Source organism: Coregonus clupeaformis, chromosome 12 (assembly GCF_020615455.1).
Source record: "Coregonus clupeaformis isolate EN_2021a chromosome 12, ASM2061545v1, whole genome shotgun sequence".
Lineage (NCBI taxonomy): Eukaryota > Metazoa > Chordata > Actinopteri > Salmoniformes > Salmonidae > Coregonus > Coregonus clupeaformis.
In genome coordinates, this window is record NC_059203.1 from 2,455,104 (window position 1) to 2,476,338 (window position 21,235).

Genomic DNA, 21,235 nt, shown 5'->3' on the forward strand with positions numbered 1-21,235 from the left:
GGATAACAAGGAGAACAGGAAACTGTTATAACCAGGCCTAAAAGGAGACTTTATTAACCAGGGAACTGTTATAACCAGGCCTAAAAGGAGACATTATTAACCAGGGAACTGTTATAACCAGGCCTAAAAGGAGACATTATTAACCAGGGAACTGTTATAACCAGGCCTAAAAGGAGACTTTATTAACCAGGGAACTGTTATAACCAGGCCTAAAAGGAGACATTATTAACCAGGGAACTGTTATAACCAGGCCTAAAAGGAGACATTATTAACCAGGGATCTGTTATAACCAGGCCTAAAAGGAGACTTTATTAACCAGGGAACTGTTATAACCAGGCCTAAAAGGAGACATTATTAACCAGGGATCTGTTATAACCAAGCCTAAAAGGAGACATTATTAACCAGGGAACTGTTATAACCAGGCCTAAAAGGAGACATTATTAACCAGGGAACTGTTATAACCAGGCCTAAAAGGAGACTTTATTAACCAGGGAACTGTTATAACCAGGCCTAAAAGGAGACATTATTAACCAGGGATCTGTTATAACCAAGCCTAAAAGGAGACATTATTAACCAGGGAACTGTTATAACCAGGCCTAAAAGGAGACAATTATTAACCAGGGAACTGTTATAACCAGGCCTAAAAGGAGACAATTATTTTAAAATCTCGAAATACAGTAAAAAAGTTAGTGGCCTGTTTTTCATGGAAAGTACCAACTTGTCTTGAACATACTGTAGTAGTCTTTTTGTCAATCAAGAATTGACTGTTTTCTTCAGGGACTGTTGCTATCTAAAAATGGACCGTACATTTTTTTTCCAGGCATGAGTCTTCAGTACAAGTAATTCAAATCCTGTGGGGGATTCATTCGGGAGTGCAGGGGAGTGTTTGTTGACTTTTTATGGAAGGCGGCTGCTAGCTGTCTGGATCGAGACAAGCCATTCCCACAACCCAAACAACAGGGTCAGAGAAGAGAATTATCACAATCAATGAATGACTGACAACGCTGGTGCGAGCTTCACCAAACACACATACAAGATCTGGGATCAAATAGTATTTTGTTTTCTTTCAGATACTTTGAGAGTTTGTTTGAGACTTCCTGGAGTGCAAGATAGGCGGGGATGGCACTTTTGGGACTATTCCATTGCTTCCAATTGTAAATTGTAGACAGACAATGGGAGGAATGACTACCATAGCACAAGGTATGACACATTTCTGCTTTATGTTACTTTCAATATCAACATTTTACTCACAGAATCCTTCAATCTCAGTAAAGTCTTGGCATTGGAATACAAGAAACTCTCATGGTCCACTGTTGTTTCTCATGAGTTTATGCATGTGCTTCCCTGTTCCTCAGCAGACAAGAACACGCATACAGCTATACCCCTTCACATTAACCTGTACCCCTGCACATTGACTTGGTACTGGTACCCCTTGTATATAGCCTCATTACTACCCTGTACCCCTGCACATTGACTTGGTACTGGTACCCCTTGTATATAGCCTCATTACTACCCTGTACCCCTGCACATTGACTTGGTACTGGTACCCCTTGTATATAGCCTCATTACTATCCTGTACCCCTGCACATTGACTTGGTACTGGTACCCCTTGTATATAGCCTCATTACTACCCTGTACCCCTGCACATTGACTTGGTACTGGTACCCCTTGTATATAGCCTCATTACTACCCTGTACCCCTGCACATTGACTTGGTACTGGTACCCCTTGTATATAGCCTCATTACTACCCTGTACCCCTGCACATTGACTTGGTACTGGTACCCCTTGTATATAGCCTCATTACTACCCTGTACCCCTGCACATTGACTTGGTACTGGTACCCCTTGTATATAGCCTCATTACTACCCTGTACCCCTGCACATTGACTTGGTACTGGTACCCCTTGTATATAGCCTCATTACTATCCTGTACCCCTGCACATTGACTTGGTACTGGTACCCCTTGTATATAGCCTCATTACTATCCTGTACCCCTGCACATTGACTTGGTACTGGTACCCCTTGTATATAGCCTCATTACTACCCTGTACCCCTGCACATTGACTTGGTACTGGTACCCCTTGTATATAGCCTCATTACTATCCTGTACCCCTGCACATTGACTTAGTACTGGTACCACTTGTATACAGCCTCGTTATTGTTATTTTTTTGTTACTATTTTTCCTTTAGTTTATTTAGCAAATGTCATACTTTTTAAAAGCTCTGCATTGTTGGTTCAGGGCTCATAAGTAAGCATTTTCACGGTAAGGTCTACATCGGTTGTATTTGGCACATGTGACAACTTTATTTTAAATATACAGTGTCCATATTAGGACAGCCTCAGTCTTGTTTCAACAATTTCTGCTGAGATTGAAAGAAGTCCTGCAAAGACTGAGGCTGTCCTAATATGGACACCGTACATGAACACCGTATGTGTATGTTGATGATACATGTGAGTGCGAACCTATTGGTAAAACCAACGCTACAGGACGCCAAATTTCACACAGCAAAATAAAATAAATCAATACATCCATATCTGTAATAATGTGTCTGAAAATACAGTGCTAAAATGCTCCCACATGGAGACTGAATGATCATATTAGTATAAGCCCACACAGGCACCACAATACCCTGTACATTCATCACAAAGAAAAAATGGGGGTTTTGGACCCTGGGCTAATAATGTAAAACAAACAGGCACGTTGCTAGGTTCATAATGAGACCCTGTTGGGCTAATAAGGCAAGCAACGGCATGCTGTTCAACAGAGGAAATACATTATGGGCAGTCACATAATGTATCAGTCAGGGATTCCGTCTTAACACCATGCCCATAGGTGAGAACATTAGGTGCATCATTTCAAGTAAAAAACATTAGGAACACCTTCCTGATATTGAGTTGTACCCCCTTTTACCCTCAGAACAGCCTCAATTCGTCGGGGCATTGACTCTACAAGGTGTCGAAAACATTCCACAGGGATGCTGGCCCATGTTGACTCCAATGCTTCCCACAGTTGTGTCAAGTTCGCTGGATGTCCTTTGGGTGGTGGACCATTCTTGATACACACAGGAAACTGTTGAGTGTGAAAAACCCAGCAGCGTTGCAATTCTTGACACACTCCAAACAGTGCACCTGTCACCTACTACCATACCCCATTCAAAGGCACTTAACTATTTTGTCTTGCCCATTCACCCTCTGAATGGCACACATACACAATCATGTCTCAATTACCTCAAGGCTTAAAAATCCTCCTTTAACCTGTCTCCTCCCCATCATCTACACTGATTGAAGTGGATTTAACAGGTGACATCAATAAGGGGTCATAGCTTTCACCTGGATTCACCTGGTCAGTCTGTCATGGAAAGAGCATGTGTTCTTAATGTTTTGTACACTCAGTGTATACTAATGTTTACTACGTTTATTTTAAAAAATTTCAGCTGTACCATGAGCATTATTTCCATTACGTAGCTACTAGGCTATTTCCAGATTATCAATCTGGACATCTGATTGTGTGTGTAGAAAATGCCACAGAACAAGGTTCGATAACATAATCAATTTCAGTGCAGAGCCCAGAGAGAAAATTATCAGAACTTAGTCCAATCTATACCTCACTAAATGACTCATGAGTTGGAAGTGTAATGTGCCTTGTAAACCAGGGCCTGTATTTATATAAAACATCCAGGACTGCTGATCGAGAATCAGTTTTGCCTTTTAGGTCATAACAAATATGATTACATAGCCAAGTGGTACTCTTACTCTGAGATGAAAAAATAATAATGTATGCACTCAGTAACTGTAAGTCGCTCTGGATAAGAGCGTCTGCTAAATGACTGAAATGTAAAATGTAAAAAAATGTCATGCTTTATGAATACAGACCCAGAGATCATTGGCCAGACAGTCCTCTGATATGAGCTTTAGCACCCCTAATGTCCTCAGCACAGTATAGCAACACACTTCATTGTCCAACTGGGTAAGGACCAAGGATAGTACCAGAATGGATAGAGTAACTAGACTAGATATTCCAAATTAGTAAGGGTTTCAAACCCATTTTGGATTAATTGTCACACACTATTATTGACTAAATGTAGTAAGTATTACCCTAAGTGATTTTATGTCTGCCAGTTTCATGAAAGACAAATGCACAGAATGAGAAGAGTTGAGAAGACTACAATTATCAAAAAACATTTACATTTCCATGTTTGTGAACAAGTAGAAGCACATGTTCAAGTCTTGATGAAGGGTCTCTTCAGACCCATATCCATGTCTTACAGTAGTCAGTCATACGTACACCTTCAGTCCCAACTTCAGTCCTATAACACCAAGATGGCGTAGCAGTGCGGTCGTGTTCTCTTGTGTGTCCATGTAAATATTTCCCTATCACACTTTTCATCCTTCTACTAAATATACTTTCCTGCAACCCGCCTCACTCAATGTGGAACGTATTCTATTATTTACTCACCTTTATCTATAATCTCCAGTTGAAACTAGCCAGCCAGCTAACTAGCTAACTAGCTACTTGCTATTAGCCACCGTTAGCGGTTTTCACCCAGAACATCTGATTTTCTGCCGGAATAACTGAATCACTGGACCTTAACACCGGATCGCAACTAGCTAGCCGCAACCGAATGGATGTTTAATGGATGTTGCTGTAGGCTAATCTCCACTGCCCCAGAAGCAAGCACCAGTTAGCCTTGAGCTAGCCTCGAGCAGGCCCATGTCCCGGCTATATACTTCTCTGTCTACCGGACGGGAGTAGCCAGCTAACCAGCTAACTAGCTACTTGCTATTAGCCACCGTTAGCGGTTTTTCACCATTGTCCGTGGCCTGCACTACCTACCAGCCAGCTCTAGCCTGGACTATTATCGGCCAGTCTGCACAGAACCTATCGGATTTTCTGCCGGAATCACTGAATCACTGGACCTTTAACACTGGATAATCGCAACTAGCTAGCTGGAACCAAATGAACATTGTTGTTGGCTAATCAGCCTTGAGCTAGCCTTGAGTCAGGCACATCTCCCGGCTATCTACCTCTCTGTCAACTGGACGGGACCTCCTAGAGTCGACATGGAGCCCCGCCGATCCATCACGACTGGTCTGCCGACGTAATCGTCTGTGGTATCAACAGGCTTCCCGTTGTGACGACCACGAAGATCCATATGCTAGCCCCGGCCCACTAGCACACGCAAACAACAGCCGTGCTTCCTGCTCGCTGTGCTGTAGCACCAATTCGAACTGCTCTCGGACTCACATATTGCTGTTCACTGGACCTTATGATCACTCAGCTGCACAGCTGAGGCCTGCTGGACTGTTCCTTTACACCGTACCCTGTCCTGCTTATCTGTTTAGCCTCAGCCCAAACTTTATCGCCATTACCAGTTGTTGTCTTAGCTCTCTCTAATAACACCTGTGATTGCTTTATGCCTCTCTCCCATGTCAATATGCCTTGCCTATTGCTGTTCCAGTTAGTTCTTATTATACAATTTCACTGTAGAACCCCAAGTTCCTCTCAAACTGCCTCAAATAGTTCCTTTGTTCCACCCCCATACACGCCGAGACCGGCTCAATCGGTGCCTCCAGTGATGCTATCTCTTTCATTGTTACCCAACACTTAGGTTTACCTCCACTGTACTCATATCCTTCCATATCCTTGTCTTTACATAATGCCCTGAATCTATTCTACAACGCCGGGAAATCTGCCCCCTTTATTCTCTGTACCCAACGCACTAGAAGACCAGTTCTTAAAGCCTTTAGCCGTATCCTTATTCTAGTCCTCCTCTGTTCCTCTGGTGATGTAGAGGCTAACCCAGGCCAAGCAGCCCCCAGTATCACTCCTAATCCCCAGGAGCTATCATTTGTTGACTTCTGTAACCGTAAAAGCCTTGGTTTTCTGCACGTTAACATCAGAAGCCTCCTTCCTAAGTTTGAGTTATTCACTGCGTTAGCACACTCCGCCAACCCTGATGTTCTAGCAGTGTCTGAATCCTGGCTTAGGAAGGCCACCAAAAATTCTGAAATGTCCATCCCCAACTACATTTTCCGTCTAGATAGAACTGCCAAAGGGTGTGGAGTTGCAATCTACTGTAGAGATAGCCTGCAGAGCTCTATCATACTATCCAGGTCTGTGCCCAAACAGTTTGAGCTTCTACTTCTAAAAATCCACCTTTCCAGAAATATGTCTCTCACTGTTGCCGCTTGCTACAGACCCCCCTCAGCCCCCAGCTGTGCCCTGGACACCATATGTGAATTGATTGCCCCCCATTTATCCTCAGAGTTCGTACTGCTTGGTGACCTAAATTGGGATATGCTTAACACCCTGGCCATCCTACAATCCAAACTAGATGCCCTCAATCTCACACAAATTATCAACGAACCTACCAGGTACACCCTAAATCCGTAAACATGGGCACCTTCATAGATATCATCCTTACTAACTTACCCTCTAAATACACCTCCGCTGTCTTCAAGCAGGATCTCAGCGATCACTGCCTTATTGCCTGCGTCCGTAACGGGTCTGCGGTCAAACGACCACCCCTCATCACTGTCAAACGCTCCCTAAAACACTTCAGCGAGCAGGCCTTCCTAATTGACCTGGCCCAGGTATCCTGGATGGATATCGATCTCATTCCGTCAGTAGAGGATGCCTGGTTGTTCTTTAAAAGTAATTTCCTCTCAATCTTAAATAAACATGCCCCATTCAAAAAATACAGAACTAAGAACAGATATAGCCCCTGGTTCTCCTCAGACTTGACTGACCTTGACCAGCACAAAAACATCCTGTGGCGTACTGCATTAGCATCGAATAGCCCCCGCGATATGCAACTTTTAAGGGAAGTTAGGAACCAATATACACAAGCAGTTAGGAAAGCAAAGGCTAGCTTTTTCAAACAGAAATGTGCATCCTATAGCACTAACTCCAAAAAGTTTTGGGACACTGTAAAGTCCATGGAGAATAAGAGCACCTCCTCCCAGCTGCCCACTGCACTGAGGCTAGGAAACACTATCGCCACCGATAAATCTACAATAATCGAGAATTTCAACAAGCATTTTGCTACGGCTGGCAATGCTTTCCACCTGGCTACCACTACCCCGGCCACCAGCTCTGCACACAAATTCAGACAGATGATGTTCTGAAAGAGCTGCAAAATCTGGACCCCTACAAATCAGCTGGGCTAGACAATCTGGACCCTTTTTTTCTAAAACTAGCCGCCGAAATTGTCGCAACCCCTATTACTAGCCTGTTCAACCTCTCTTTCGTAACGTCTGAGGTCCCCAGAGATTGGAAAGCTGCCGCGGTCATCCCCCTCTTTAAAGAGGGTGACACTCTAGATCCAAACTGTTACAGACCTATATCCATCCTGCCCTGCCCTTCAAACGTTTTTGAAAGCCAAGTTAACAAACAGATCACCAACCATTTCGAATCCCACCGTACCTTCTCCGCTATGCAATCCGGTTTCCGAGCTGGTCATGGGTGCACCTCAGCCACGCTCAAGGTCCTAAACGATATTATAACCGCGATCGATAATAGACAGTACTGTGCAGCCGTCTTCATGGACCTGGCCAAGGCTTTCGACTCTGTCAACCACCGCATTCTTATTGGAAGACTAAATAGCCTTGGTTTCTCAAATGACTGCCTCGCCTGGTTCACCAACTACTTATCAGATAGAGTTCAATGTGTCAAATCGGAGGGCCTGTTGTCTGGACCTATGGCAGTCTCTATGGGGGTGCCACAGGGTTCAGTTCTTGGGCCGACTCTTTTCTCCGTGTATATCAATGATGTCGCTCTTGCTGCTACCACTTTGCGGCTGAGCCATTGTTGCTCCTAGACGTTTCCACTTCACAATAACAGTACTTACAGTTGACTGGGGCAGCTCTAGCAGGGCAGAAATTTGACGAACTGAATTCTTGGAAAGGTGTTATCCTATGACAGTGCCACATCATTTTAGTCTCCATCCCTTTCTTCACTCATTTAAGTGTAATTGCTTTTACAGTCATTTCAATTTTCACTCCTTTCTAAAGTCATTTCAGTCTCCACCCCTTTCTAAAGTCATTTCAGTCTCCAACCCTTTCTAAAGTCATTTCCATCTTCACCCATTTGTACAGTCATTTCACTCTCCACCCCCTCCTACAGTCATTTCAGTTTCCACCCCCTCCTACAGTCTTTTCAGTCTCCACCCCCTACTACAGTCATTTCAGTCTTCACCCCCTCCTAGTCATTTCAGTCTCTAAATCCTCCTATAGTAATTTCAGTCTCCACCCCTTCCAACAGTAATTTCAGTCTCCACTCCTTCCTACAGTAATTTCAGTCTCTCCTTGCTTTTACAGTCATTTCAGTCTCCACACCTTCCTTCAGTCATTTCAGTCTCCACCCCCTCCTACAGTAATTTAAGTCTCCACCCCTTTCTACAGTAATTTCAGTCTCCACCCCTTCCTACAGTAATTTCAGTCTCCACCCCTTCCTACAGTAATGTCAGTCTCCACCCCTTCCTACAGTAATGTCAGTCTCTACTTGCTTTTACAGTAATTTCAGTCTCCACCCCTTCCTACAGCAATTTCTGTCTCCACCCCTTTCTACAGTAATGTCAGTCTCCACCCCTTCCTACAGTAATGTCAGTCTCTACTTGCTTTTACAGTAATTTCAGTCTCCACCCCTTCCTACAGCAATTTCTGTCTCCACCCCTTTCTACAGTCATTTCAGTCTCCACCCACTCCTACAGTCATTTCAGTCACTGTATTTGCTAATTAGAGTCTATCTTCAAGAGGGCAGCCATGTTTGGAGATCTCTATGGTAAGGCACAATGTCAATAGAGAAACCATGCATGATACATTCAGCTTGAGTGAGTCCTAAGGAGAAGAGCACTGAGTCACAAGCTGATGACTGACAATGACAAATGAAAGGGGCTCTGCTAGACTCGCTCCTAGTTAGTTGGTTAGTCAGTGTCTGTCAGTTGTAGCCCCCCCTTCTAGCTCTGACTCTACTGATAGCTAAGTTTTTGACGAAAAATGTAATTTCTATTGCTGTGATATGTGGTTGTCACACCTAGCTATCTCTGGATAAGAGCGTCTGCTAAATGACTCAAATGTAAATGTAGAAAAAGAAAGAGTGTGAGAAAGGATGAGAGAGAGAGGGCGAGAGAGAGATACTTTTGTTTACTATCTACTTCACTTGCTTTGGCAATGTTAACATACATTTCCAATGCCAATAAAGCCCTTAAATTGAATTTGAATTGAATTGAATTGAATTGAATTGAGAGAGGAGAGAGAGAGAGAGAGAGAGAGAGAGAGAGAGAGAGAGAGAGAGAGAGAGAGAGATGAGGAACCTCCAGCCCATTGGTTGAAGGATCATTTGTACACCGGTTTCACCCCGACGGCACTGAACTCAATCAAATTCTCCTAATTATTCAGCGCCGTATTAACCTAGCGAGCAGGGACAGCGGTTCACTCCCTCAATTAAATGCCTGCTCTCACATAATTAACGGCTGTTTTGTCCACAGATCAATAAAGGGCCTGTTCATTAAAAGTCCCTTTGCTTCCTCAAAGAAGCCCTTGGCAAAGTTCTCTCATGGTACACAGAGGTGGCACATGGCAGAATTTGCATTCGGGTTTTGTGTTTTTCGGTGCGTGTGTTTTGTTTTTTTGTCTCTGCGGAAAGAGCCTAGTGGAAGTCAAAGAGAAAGAAAGCGGGAGAATGGAAGCTGGAGCACGGTTGAAAGAGAAAGAGGCTTGAGGGATCTTATTAGATTGAATGCACTGCCATAAGAGAAGTAGAGTGGGTTTGGTCTCTACATAACACATCTTCGTCTTTCTCCAAGAGAACAGCACTGCTAGTGCTGCACACCATCGGTGTCTACAGATGCAAAAACAAAACACTTCTCTGATAGAAAATCCATAAAGGCAGCAGCCAGACTTCATTCAACACCCAGCCTGCCAGCCACCTGCCACAGATAACATGCGCTGATTAAACGTATCGCACCACACAACCATGATCAATAGAGACTTTATACTGTCTTAACAATCGCCTCTGGTATTCGCTATGGTATAAGAGGATCTCGTGAGAAGGTTTACAGGGTTTGAACTTGCAAAGAATACTGCAGTTTATTAATGTTAACCGTGTTATAGTCCGAGCATTACCTTGAACATTTGTAATCATTATCAGAAGCAGAGTGTTTTCTTAAATGTGTGGCTCAGAAGTGCTAGTCATGCCCTAAGGCTTATTGCATTGAATCATTTATCATCATTAATTACTGTGTGTTATCAAGGGAAATATCTGCCCATTGATGCAGTGGTATTCTATATTAAATATCTTGAAATGCCTATATTAACTGTATAATTATTATACATTGGAGTAAACAATTGCTGACATACAGTGGTGCAGTCTGCTTATAGTGAACGTCGCTACGGTAGTACAGTGCTTGTCCTATATAGATGTGATTACTATATGTGGAGCGCATTGTGTTTCTATTGTGGTCTGTTGCACACAAGAGTCAGTGTCTCTACGACAATACAGTACATTCTGACTATCTGCACACCGCAATATTAAAACAGACTATGAGTGCAATAATTCAGCTCTACTATTCAATCCAATTGTATGTCTCTGATCAAAGATGCACAATGTTAAACATTTCACTCAAACTGTGGACCATCAATGGGTAATATTCCATGTGAAACACAAGCCTGATTCTTTTTATTAGATTTTTTGCGAAGCACCCACATTTTTTAAAACACATTTTACAAAACATTCCACCCCGGTCAGTGTATGGCATTTGGGGCTTCTCTAAGCAGTCTGCAGTTTTGCATTCACTCTCATTGCATAAACTAGTGTAAAATCTCCTTCTTACTGCTTTTCTCATATTCCGGGCACAGGTTCAAAATAAGCTTTGTATTGTGTATGGGCCATGGTCAAACGTAGTGCACTTTATAGGGAATGGGGTGCCATTTGGGATGCATCCTTGAACTGCTTTGTAATCCGAGGTAATGTTGGCACAGTACATTCAATGCTAAAACTCGACCATATAGAAATAGGTGTAATGAATACTCAGGGAGAAAAAGGTGTAGATTAATGCGCAGAGCGCAGCAGGTGTTTATTTCACCTTCGTAGAAGGCAGGAATCGTGGTCACAGGCAGGCAATGGTCATACACAGGTAGGCAAACAGGCAGGAGAATCAAAAACTAGGACTGAAGGCTATAACTGGTTCTCACAAACAAACTAGGAAAAGGCTTAGTGGAGTCAAAACAAACAATACCTCACAAGACACAAACAGAAAGAACTGAACTAAATAAGGAGCTGATGAGACCAGGTGAGTAACTAACACAGGTGAAATCAATGAACAAAAATGAAAGACAGGGCTACGTTCAAGAACACAAAGAAACAGGGCTACGTTCAAGAACACAAGGTTGACTAAGAAAATAAATACAGAACCTTACAATAGGATCTTAATTTGATCACTCATTTGTTACAAAGAATGTTCCTGCACAGCAGGAAATGCAAACTTGTAGTGTATTCGAGATTTAAAAACGTCAGACTTGATTTGCCCTTATGAAAAATGTATCAACCCCCTACAAAATAAATCCCACTAATTATAATCCACATAATAATTATAATTTCTTGTTGCTACATTATTATTTTCCTGCTGTAGTTAATTGGCTCAAATTAAGATCCTACATCTGTTCACTTAAATCTGTTTATTCCCCCCCAGACAGATTAACGTAGCATAACCACTCTTAGGCTTCCCATGGGTATAGTAACTAGACTTGTGGATTATCATTACAACACACACATTCAACATTAAATTATTGCATTTACAGTTACTGCACTGATTTTGGAAAGTGTATCTGAAGAGAATGTAAGATATATAACCATTTCAATGACCCCAAATAAGTAACAACTGTACACAACGAAAGTATTACATTTAACTTTGAAACATGTCTCTGCATCAGATATGAGATTTCCAGTACAATTACTGCCCCTTCTGATTTTCAAAGTGTATGTGAGGGGAAATGTAAACTCAATTACAGCATATAACCATCTCAATGGCCCAGAATAAGGACTGTAACAACTGTACACAATTTAGTACACGCTCTTATTTAAATTTTAGTCATTTAGACACTCTTATCCAGAGCAACTTACAGTTAGTGAGTGCATAGATCTTTTTTTTTTTTTTCATACTGCCCCCCCGTAGGAATCGAACCCACAACCCTGGCGTTGCAAGCGCCATGCTCTACCAACTGAGCTACACGGGGAATATACAGGAAGAGACCTCCGACTTTAGTACCGCTGTACTATCACTTTACTCGTCCGTGGGGAAAAACAGCCTGGTTCACTAACATTACCTCAACTGTTAACAGCACCGCTTACACTCAACTCTAGCATGGCTGATGGATGAGGGATAATGCCTTGTCATGGATTGAAACCAGTGACACACTAAGACTACTGTACCTCAGTGCCCTCTAAACCACAGTTCCACATGATGGAAAATGTTCTGTACATGATGCAACATCCTCCTTGGCTAGAAAAGCAAACTGCAGTACTAAGCCGTTATGACGATGCCGTTCCCTCATTGTGATAATGTGTCCCAGTGATAGCACAAGACAACAAGACAAAATGCACACTAAAAGATGCTCTCATGGTAGAAAGTCACCAGATATGAGGACAAACTCCAGGAGTTGTCATGAAAATCTTAGCACTGGGGCAGTAAAAGAAAGAAGCACAGGAGAGAATAAAACGTTAACTCCTAACATATCAACTGCACATGTGGAAGGGTAATATATCTGGTAAAAGCCTGTAGTGCTATGGACGAATGTCCTATATTGTAGCCCTTAAATTAGCATTCACCAGAAACAACTGAGAGGGAAAAGTTCAAAGGGATTCGGGCATTACTTGAACAAGTGACAGAGACGAGAGTCGCTGGCATGCCATACACATTACATCCACTGTTGTGTCAATGCAAACACATGAAAATGGTAAACGCGTAACCCACAGCGAGACCTAGTTCATACACCATACCCTGTGTGGAAGACATTTTGGGTGAGAAGCCCTTGCGACACACAACAGCCACGAAGCCCGGATCCATCTGCTTATGGTATACATTAAATTACTGAAAAGACAGATGCTGTGAACAAATTCATTCGTAATCTGGAGAGATTGGGTTCTTTAGCTGGGCGTTACCCCTTATATCAAAGACACTGACACAGACATATTAAGTTGGGGAGGTCCATAAGGTCTATAATCCTGTGAGTCAGCAGATTTTGGTTGCTTGTTAATCCGGAGCATTGGGAACACACGAGGACAGAATTGGGAAAATTGCTTTAGCAACAAGAGCAGGATTTTCTCTTAATCTACTCCCAGTTTATTATGGTAATCGGGATTTGATTACCGTGCAGCCGTTTCCTTTCGTTTGTAAATATGGTGTGAATTATAATAGATTGATTAATATTCACATGATAATAATTTTATAATATTATAATAAGATTTCATTTGTAGAGCGCATTTCCCACGCTCAATGCGCATGTCTCAATGTATTTATTTATCCCAAACATACTGGTTCCAATCTCTCAAAGAATATGCTTACGATAAAGACCCTGTTGGGGAAATTTAAATAATAATTTGCATTTCTATGTACACTGATTGCATACTTGCATAGTAGTTAATTGGGGGTCTGTTGACAAAAATGTATAATAAACATTTGTATTCCAGCACGACAACAACGACTGAGGAATATTTTTCTCAGACGGGGGTGGGGGGCTGCAGCTTCCTAATGGTTAATAAAGTATTTGATAATGGTTTATAAGCAGGTTATAAGTACAAATGAAAATGAAGCATTAACTATGTAAATGATGTGCTCATAACATAGTCGCCTGACCTTGCTGGTTTCTTTAGAATTATACTCTTCAGGTATTCTGGTCCTTCTCAAGAGGTCACCCCTCCTTTCACTCTTTACATCTGCCCCACAGACCTGCAACAAAGGAGGAACAGGAGTCTACTTAATTGTTTTCCAAGTTAAGATGAATAAATTTCTAAGATGTACATCTAACGGCAGGGAGAGGGGAGAAGAAGGTAATTTGCTAATGGACTGGAGAGAAATGGTGGCACCATCTCCCTCGCGGATGAAAAGAGAGACTACCCTCACACTGTCTGGAAGCAAAGGCAAGAGCTAAAGTGGTTTTATAAAACAGAGTCATTAACTGTCATCCTCTACTCTCAGGTTGGGGTGTGGGGGGTAGAAGGCACCACTTTGTTAAGGGCAAGAGCACATTCAATAACCCACAGACATTTATTTAATTACCTTCCTCCCCGCCCCCGAAGGTAGGGTACAGGATCCCCCGAGACGGTGCCATGTCTATTTAAACTCTTGTAATTACATTTTAACTCCATCTAATCACACAAACTTTGTTCCTGACAACGTACTTACGAAGAGATACATCCTGCATCTACCCCACAGCAGTCAGCCAGTGGCCCAAGACAAGTGTTATTAACTCTGTCATTACGGGTTGAGTGTGAAGTTAGCCCCTTGCTAATAGCCTGTCTGTTGTACTGCTTCAGAGCCCTGGTGAGCTTCAGCAAGTAGATAGGTGGCTTGGTCAATGAAGATTGACCACTGATTGAAATGAGGGTGATTTCTTTCAGCTTACCTGGCAACCCACATTTTATCCAGAATTGATATGTGAGTAAAATTGAATGCGATAATATAAAAAGAGATAATTTCAAAAAGCAATATGATTTATTACAAAGCAACAATGTTGCCTCTCGTACTTGTACCTTTCGTTTGGCATCAGAAAGCGTTATGCAGATGGGTACAGCTACGGTAAATCAATGCTTGAGGCTCACACAAAAACAAATACTACTCACACGACATATACTGTACGTAGGATCTTAATTTGATCACTCTTTTGATGCTGACAGTTTTGCAAATGAGCTTCATTACTTATAGAAATTCCCTAAAAACCCACACTAACACACGGTTATATTAACAGTATTGCACTTTTCATTAAGCTTAATTTTGGCCAGCTAACAGCCTAACCACCGAACAAGGAACATTGCTGCGACGATACTGGTCAAATTAAGATCCTACACTTGTACAGCGCATAAGCATCAAATCAAAAACAACACTCCAGAAATGGTGACTCTGACCTGGACATAATGCACAGTCAAACAGTGAGACCTTGTGTACTTTGGAAAACAAAAGGAAACCCACAAGATAACTGTTGTTGAGCACTAACACAAGACCTTGAGGAGACGCTCAAGCACACAGCTCACCTGATCAAACACTTCAGTGTACGGAGAGCTTGTCTCCTCAGGCCTCTGACAGTTACCTGCATCGCTCCTGTTGTGCTGAAACAGATCTACCACGTCACGGGGTGTCTAAAGACACCACCCTAGTGTGGCAATTGAAAGACTTCACACACTGTGGCCTCGGAGGTGAAGCACGAATTCAGAGTGCAAACAAATAAGTAGCACAGTGGTATTTTGTTGAAACACAGAGCCTAAGACGTAGGATACTGATTTATTCTCTTAGAAAAATAGTATAACTGACACCAATCGTGTTGTTTTTCACCTGGAGTTGACCTTACTGTATACAGTAGGAAGAGAACTGGATAGCTTTTCAGAGAATAAGTTCATTGAGAAAAGTTGTACTGTAAACCCTTGATCGAGCACAGAGGTAAAAACAATTCAACTTGTGCCAGAAAAGACAAATGAAAGCATGTGCTTTTATAAATCTTATTTAAAGTGCTAGTCTGTCTGTATCTCAGACTATCCTACTGTATCTAACAGAGGTGTCAGCGCTGTTATAGTCTAGCAATTGGTGGCAGCGGTGGGATCCGGTGTAGGGTGAAATTACCCCTAGACGCTGATCTTGGGGTCAGTTTTGCATTTTCCCCACTAATGATTAAGGTTAGGATTGGGAGAAGATAACCTGATCCTAGATCTATACCTACAGGAAACTTCACGCCAGAGTGGTGGGATCCAGGGGCATTGGGCAGCCCTGCAGTTATGTAATCTATGCAATCACAAAGGAAGACCTGTTCAGAGATGAATATCTGATATTGACAATAGACTAATGCAGGTAGGACACTGTGCCAGTTGGCAAACCAATGGACGCTGGAAAGACTTCATGGGAAAAGGCTCCAGAACATATGGACACAATATTACTTTCTACCTCTTTGGCCTAAAATTCCCTTGATGCAAAATCTAAATAACTTATATTTTTGTACTAGTCAACAATAAAAGCAGAGGAAAGTTTAACTTTAGTGTGTCTTAGCATTGTTTGTCTCCAGAATGGCTACTTTTGGAAACAATAATCAAATCTCACATGTGCTGACCAGCTACTCAACTTCATGCTGAATGTTCAAATCAGCACTGATCAGTGCCACCACTCTCAAAGCCAGGGACCCACCCCTTCCAAAAGTCCACCCATATTTACAAGTTGGCTGCACAGGATGCACTGAATGACAATAGGTATCTGACAATGTTTTCAATGTTATTTTTTCCCATGTTATCAGTGTAACGCTTGTATTATTTTTACATTTGAGTCATTTAACAAACACTCTTACCCAGAGTGACTTACAGGAGCAATTAGGGTTAAGTGCCTGGCTCAAGGCACAGACAGATTTTCCACATAGCCGGCTCTGGGATTCAAACCAGCGACCTTTCGGTTACTGGCCCAACGCTCTTAACCGCTAGGCTACCTCCCGCTCTTCTCTATCTATCAGTGGAGCTATTCCACGCCAAACTCTAAAATAACAGTTGATAGGCACCCTACCACCAATCACCAACCATCCAGTTCAAGCGCTCAACTATCCCTAAACATGGATGCCTTTTCCATGTCTACCCAAGTGCCAGCTTTAGGTGACATCTGACGCAGGCAGATGAGGCCCATCTAATCTGTTAATCACAGAAGTAAGTACATGGCTGCTGGCTAGGATTGTCTGCACTGAAACGATATGATCCAGGCCCCCACGCCTCCTGAGTCCCCAGCAAAGCCCTGTGTGTCTGGGGGTATTAGACAGATCAGGGTGGAACAGCAGCCACCCGCTTTAATGTGTCTTCCTGAGGTGCTGTTTCAGAAGCTTGCTGCAGAGCTGGATAAACGCACTCAGCCTAACCACAATCTCACGGCCTAGGGCTTCCTCAGCCACACTCAGCCTGTACCCCCCAGTCTACTCACCATACAACACAGTCAAGATGACCATTCATATTTTGCAAGAGTTTATTAGTTACCTCAAATGTATTTGCAAGCTAAAGTGCAAACAACACAAGGTCCATCTGCTCCACTGGCTGGGGTATATTTGTGTGCTACACAGGAAGTAGGGAGCAGGTGTGTGTGTGAGAGAGAGAGAGAGAGAGAGAGAGAGAGAGAGGTGGATGTGCTGAGTGTGAGATAATCTATTTATGTGGAATGAACCACCCTGTGACAAAATAACACCGCTAGCGATAACTGTGCATGGTGTACTGGTGTCGTACCAAAAGAAGTCTGGGGCCTTAAGAACTTTTTCTCAACAATGAACCTTTTTCAGCAAAAAAAATTCAGCACTTCATGCTTTGTTCCCACTTTGAAATAGGTTAGATATTGATGGGTATGCAACCTCAAAATGTTCTAATGAAAGACAGACATGACAGTTCTGACAGACCTGACAGCGCATTACTTTGATGTATTGGTGGTTTGAGATTTGGAGAGTTTTAAAAAAACAGTTTGAAAACGGGTCTACAGTAGACACTATGAGTGAGACTAGCAGGGATGCCACCTCACAAGTGACTAAGTAAAGCTTTCAGATCAAACGTATCCCTATCTCCAGTAAATACTGCTTCAAAAGCCAGTTTAGAAAAAAAACACATCTCAGTCAATCAAGCCTTTCATTCTAGCATGTACAGTATATCACTGTGTGAGAACACTTTACGAGGCCACCCAAGGCATTACCAGATAGGAGTAGGCACCAACCAAAGATAAATATTATTTTATGAACTCAAGGTTTAAAAGAGAAAATGTTCCTGCAAATTGAATCAGCAGTGTACAGATGTAGGATCTTAATTTGAACACCCTGTGCAGGATAACTTTCCTGCAATGCAGGAAATGTAAAACCTGTAGTGTATTTGAGGTTTAAAAAGGCTAACATCTACTGGATCGGTGTCCCGTATACGGGACGGTTGAGCTAACATGCGCTAATGTGATTAGCATGACTGTTGTAAGTAACAGCAAACTTTCCAGGACATAGACATGTCTTATATGGGCAGAAAGCTTAAATTCTTGTTAATCTAACTGCACTGTCCAATTTACAGTAGCTATTACAGTGAAAAAATACTATGCTATTGTTTGAGGAGATTGCATAACAGCAAAAAACTTATCACGGCAACTGGTTTGATACATTCACCTCTGAAGGTAAATAATGTACTTACATTCAGTAATCTTGCTCTGATATGTCATCCTGAGGGTCCCAGAGATAACATGTAGAATAGTTTTGTTTGATTTAAAATCTTATATTAAAATCTAGGAACTGGGTTCTACAGTTTGAACCCTTGCTGTCTCTGGCTCCACACCCACCCCGCCCGGCCATCTAGATGTGTGAAAGTTAGTATATAAGCTAATGATCCATCATGTATGACATTCCTGGGAGTGTGTAAACTTACATTTTGTATTAGCATATCATTTTTGTATGTTCTCTATAGTTATGTACTTGAAAATGTAGCAATTGACCAATTCGGCACATTTGGGCAGACTTGATACAAAATAGTCCAGTATTGCAATGCTTCACTGGATCAATCTGAAACTTTGCACATACCCTGCTGCCATCTAGTGGCCAAAATCTAAATTGCGCAGAAACTGCAATATTATATTGTGGCCTTTTTCTTGCATTTCAAAGCTGGAACAAAAAAATAAATAGAAAACGCATTTTACCAGATCTAATGTGTTATATTCTCCTACATTAATTTCACATTTCCACAAACTTCAAAGTGTTTCCTTTCAAATGGTATCAAGAATATGCATATCCTTGCTTCATGTCCTGAGGTACAGGCAGTTAGATTTGGGTATGTCATTTTAGGCGAATATCGAAAAAAAGGTTCCGATCCTTAAGAGGTTAATTATAATCCACATAATAATTCACATTTCCTGTTGCTGCAGGATTATTTTCCTGCTGTACACTCTTAGCTGTCCCGATAGGAGATCCCTTTTTGGTTCCAGGTAGAACCCTTTTTTTCTAAGACTGTAGCAAACTGGCTCAAATTAAGATCCTACATCTGTAGGTACTGTGCATATCAAAGAGACCGGCAAACTGACGTAAAAGGCCAAGAGATTTAAATGTTCCCAACTTCAAACACCTCAACATTTTCATAAAATTCTTTCAACACACAGACGAACGGAAAGATTGGATGAAACAAAAAAAAATATTTACCACAAGAGAGCTGGGAAGAGAAAGAAAATAAATTCCCTTGCCCTTTCAAATAGCACGCCGAGATCTCACCAGGAGAGGGACACAGAAATAAAACATGGGTAGTACAACATGGCAGTATCTCGTACAGAGAGGATAATGCTTCACATTAGCGTGCTAAGGGAGTGAAGGGAAAGACAGACACAATATTAATACAAGAGTAGGATGGATTATCTCAAATCAAATCAAACTATCTGATTCAGGAGTTCTGTCTGTCTGTGGGTCTGTGTCTGTCTGTCTGTGGGTCTGTGCCTGTCTGTGGGCCTGTGTCTGTCTGTCTGTGGGTCTGTGTCTGTCTGTCTGTCTATCTGTGGGTCTGTGGGTATGTCTGTCTGTCTGTCTGTCTGTCTGTCTGTCTGTCTGTGGGTCTGTGTCTTTGGGTCTGTCTGTCTGTGGGTCTGTGTCTGTCTGTCTGTGGGTCTATCTGTCTGTGCATCTGTGTCTGTCTGTGGGTCTGTCTGTCTGTCTCTCTGCATGAACTTGCACAAACACATCTTCTAAAATAGTTGCTAATCCTGCCTGTTCTAATGTCTGTTCTACAATATAATAATCTACAGCCATAATCTCCTCCAGTCAGGGATGTAGCTATTGTGCCTATATCACAGAGCAGTAGGCTAAACTACATCACTAACTGAGGATAGGTTAGCTATTGATTGTTCAGCAACCTAAAAGCATTTTCATTAAAGACAGACGGCACGTCTGACAGTCTGCTGTACAATAGGATCTACAGTGTTACAGACACTTGAAAAAGACCCACTGAAAGCCACTTCTTTTGAAACAGGAGATCTCTACAATTGCATTTCCTTTCCTCAGTCTGCTTTTTATGCAACAATGAATGACAAAGGCAAAAAGATTAATCTCAGCATAAACCTCAATTCCAACAATGCTGAGCAATCATCTCATGCCCCCACTGATTTAGCTTTTTTAACTAAAACCACATCTATGCTGACATGCTACGTCAGAACAATTAGAACCCAAGATTTGAAAAGATAAAACACAATTCGGCCCAATTTCGGTGAAATTGTCTCCGTTATGTCGACATGTACTTGGGTCCAATTATGCTTCAACATGGCCAAAAGAGAGGAGACGGAACGTGACTGCTGTACATTTATTTAACCCCCAGAAAATGAAGCGATGAAATTGTGAAACAACAAAGAGGCAAAGGTTGTGTGAAGGTTAGAGGTCAACCACGTCGCCCAGATTATCAACGTTTTTAAAGACCTACACTACCAGTCAAAAGTTTGGACACGCATACTCATTCAAGGGTTTTTCTTTATTTTTACTATTTTTTACATTGTAGATAGCCACCCTTTGTCTTGATGACAGCTTTGCACACTCTTGGCATTCCCTCAACCAGCTTCACCTGGAATGCTTTTCCAACAGTCTTGAAGGAGTTCCCACATATGCTGAGCACTTGTTGGCTGCTTTTCCTTCACTCTGCGGTCCGACTCATCCCAAACCATCTCAATTGGGTTGAGGTCGGGGGATTGTGGAGGCCAGGTCATCTGATGCAGCACTCCATCACTCTCCTTCTTGGTCAAATAGCCCTTACACAGCCTGGAGGTGTGTTGGGTCATTGTCCTTTTGAAAAACAAATGATAGTCCCACTAAGCCCAAACCAGATGGGATGGCATATCGCTGCAGAATGCTGTGGTAGCAATGCTGGTTAAGTGTGCCTTGAATTCTAAATAAATCACAGACAGTGTCACCAGCAAAGCACCCCCACACCATAACACCTCCTCCTCCATGCTTTACGGTGGGAAATGCACATGCGGAGATAATCCGTTCACCCACACCGCGTCTCACAAAGACACGATGGTT

At 42.3% G+C, this 21,235-nt stretch overlaps 1 protein-coding gene across 4 annotated transcripts in view; it reads right to left on the minus strand.

The window, feature by feature from the left end:
* The window catches only part of LOC121577978 (cadherin-22-like), a 258,752-nt gene that overhangs the window by 176,777 nt on the left and 60,740 nt on the right, over positions 1 to 21,235 (minus strand). For 2 of the 4 annotated variants that reach the window (XM_041891999.2, XM_041892001.2), the window contains exon 1: positions 13,855 to 13,934. The exons of 1 other annotated variant lie outside the window; for it this stretch is intronic. Coding sequence is in view for 1 of the 3 variants with exons in the window: in XM_041892002.2 (XP_041747936.1) it covers positions 13,855 to 13,947 (93 nt within the window). In the remaining 2 variants the exon portion in view is untranslated. Of the gene's footprint in view, positions 1 to 13,854; positions 13,948 to 21,235 lie in introns of those variants that run through there. One more of the 4 variants, XM_041892002.2, reaches the window with a different exon arrangement.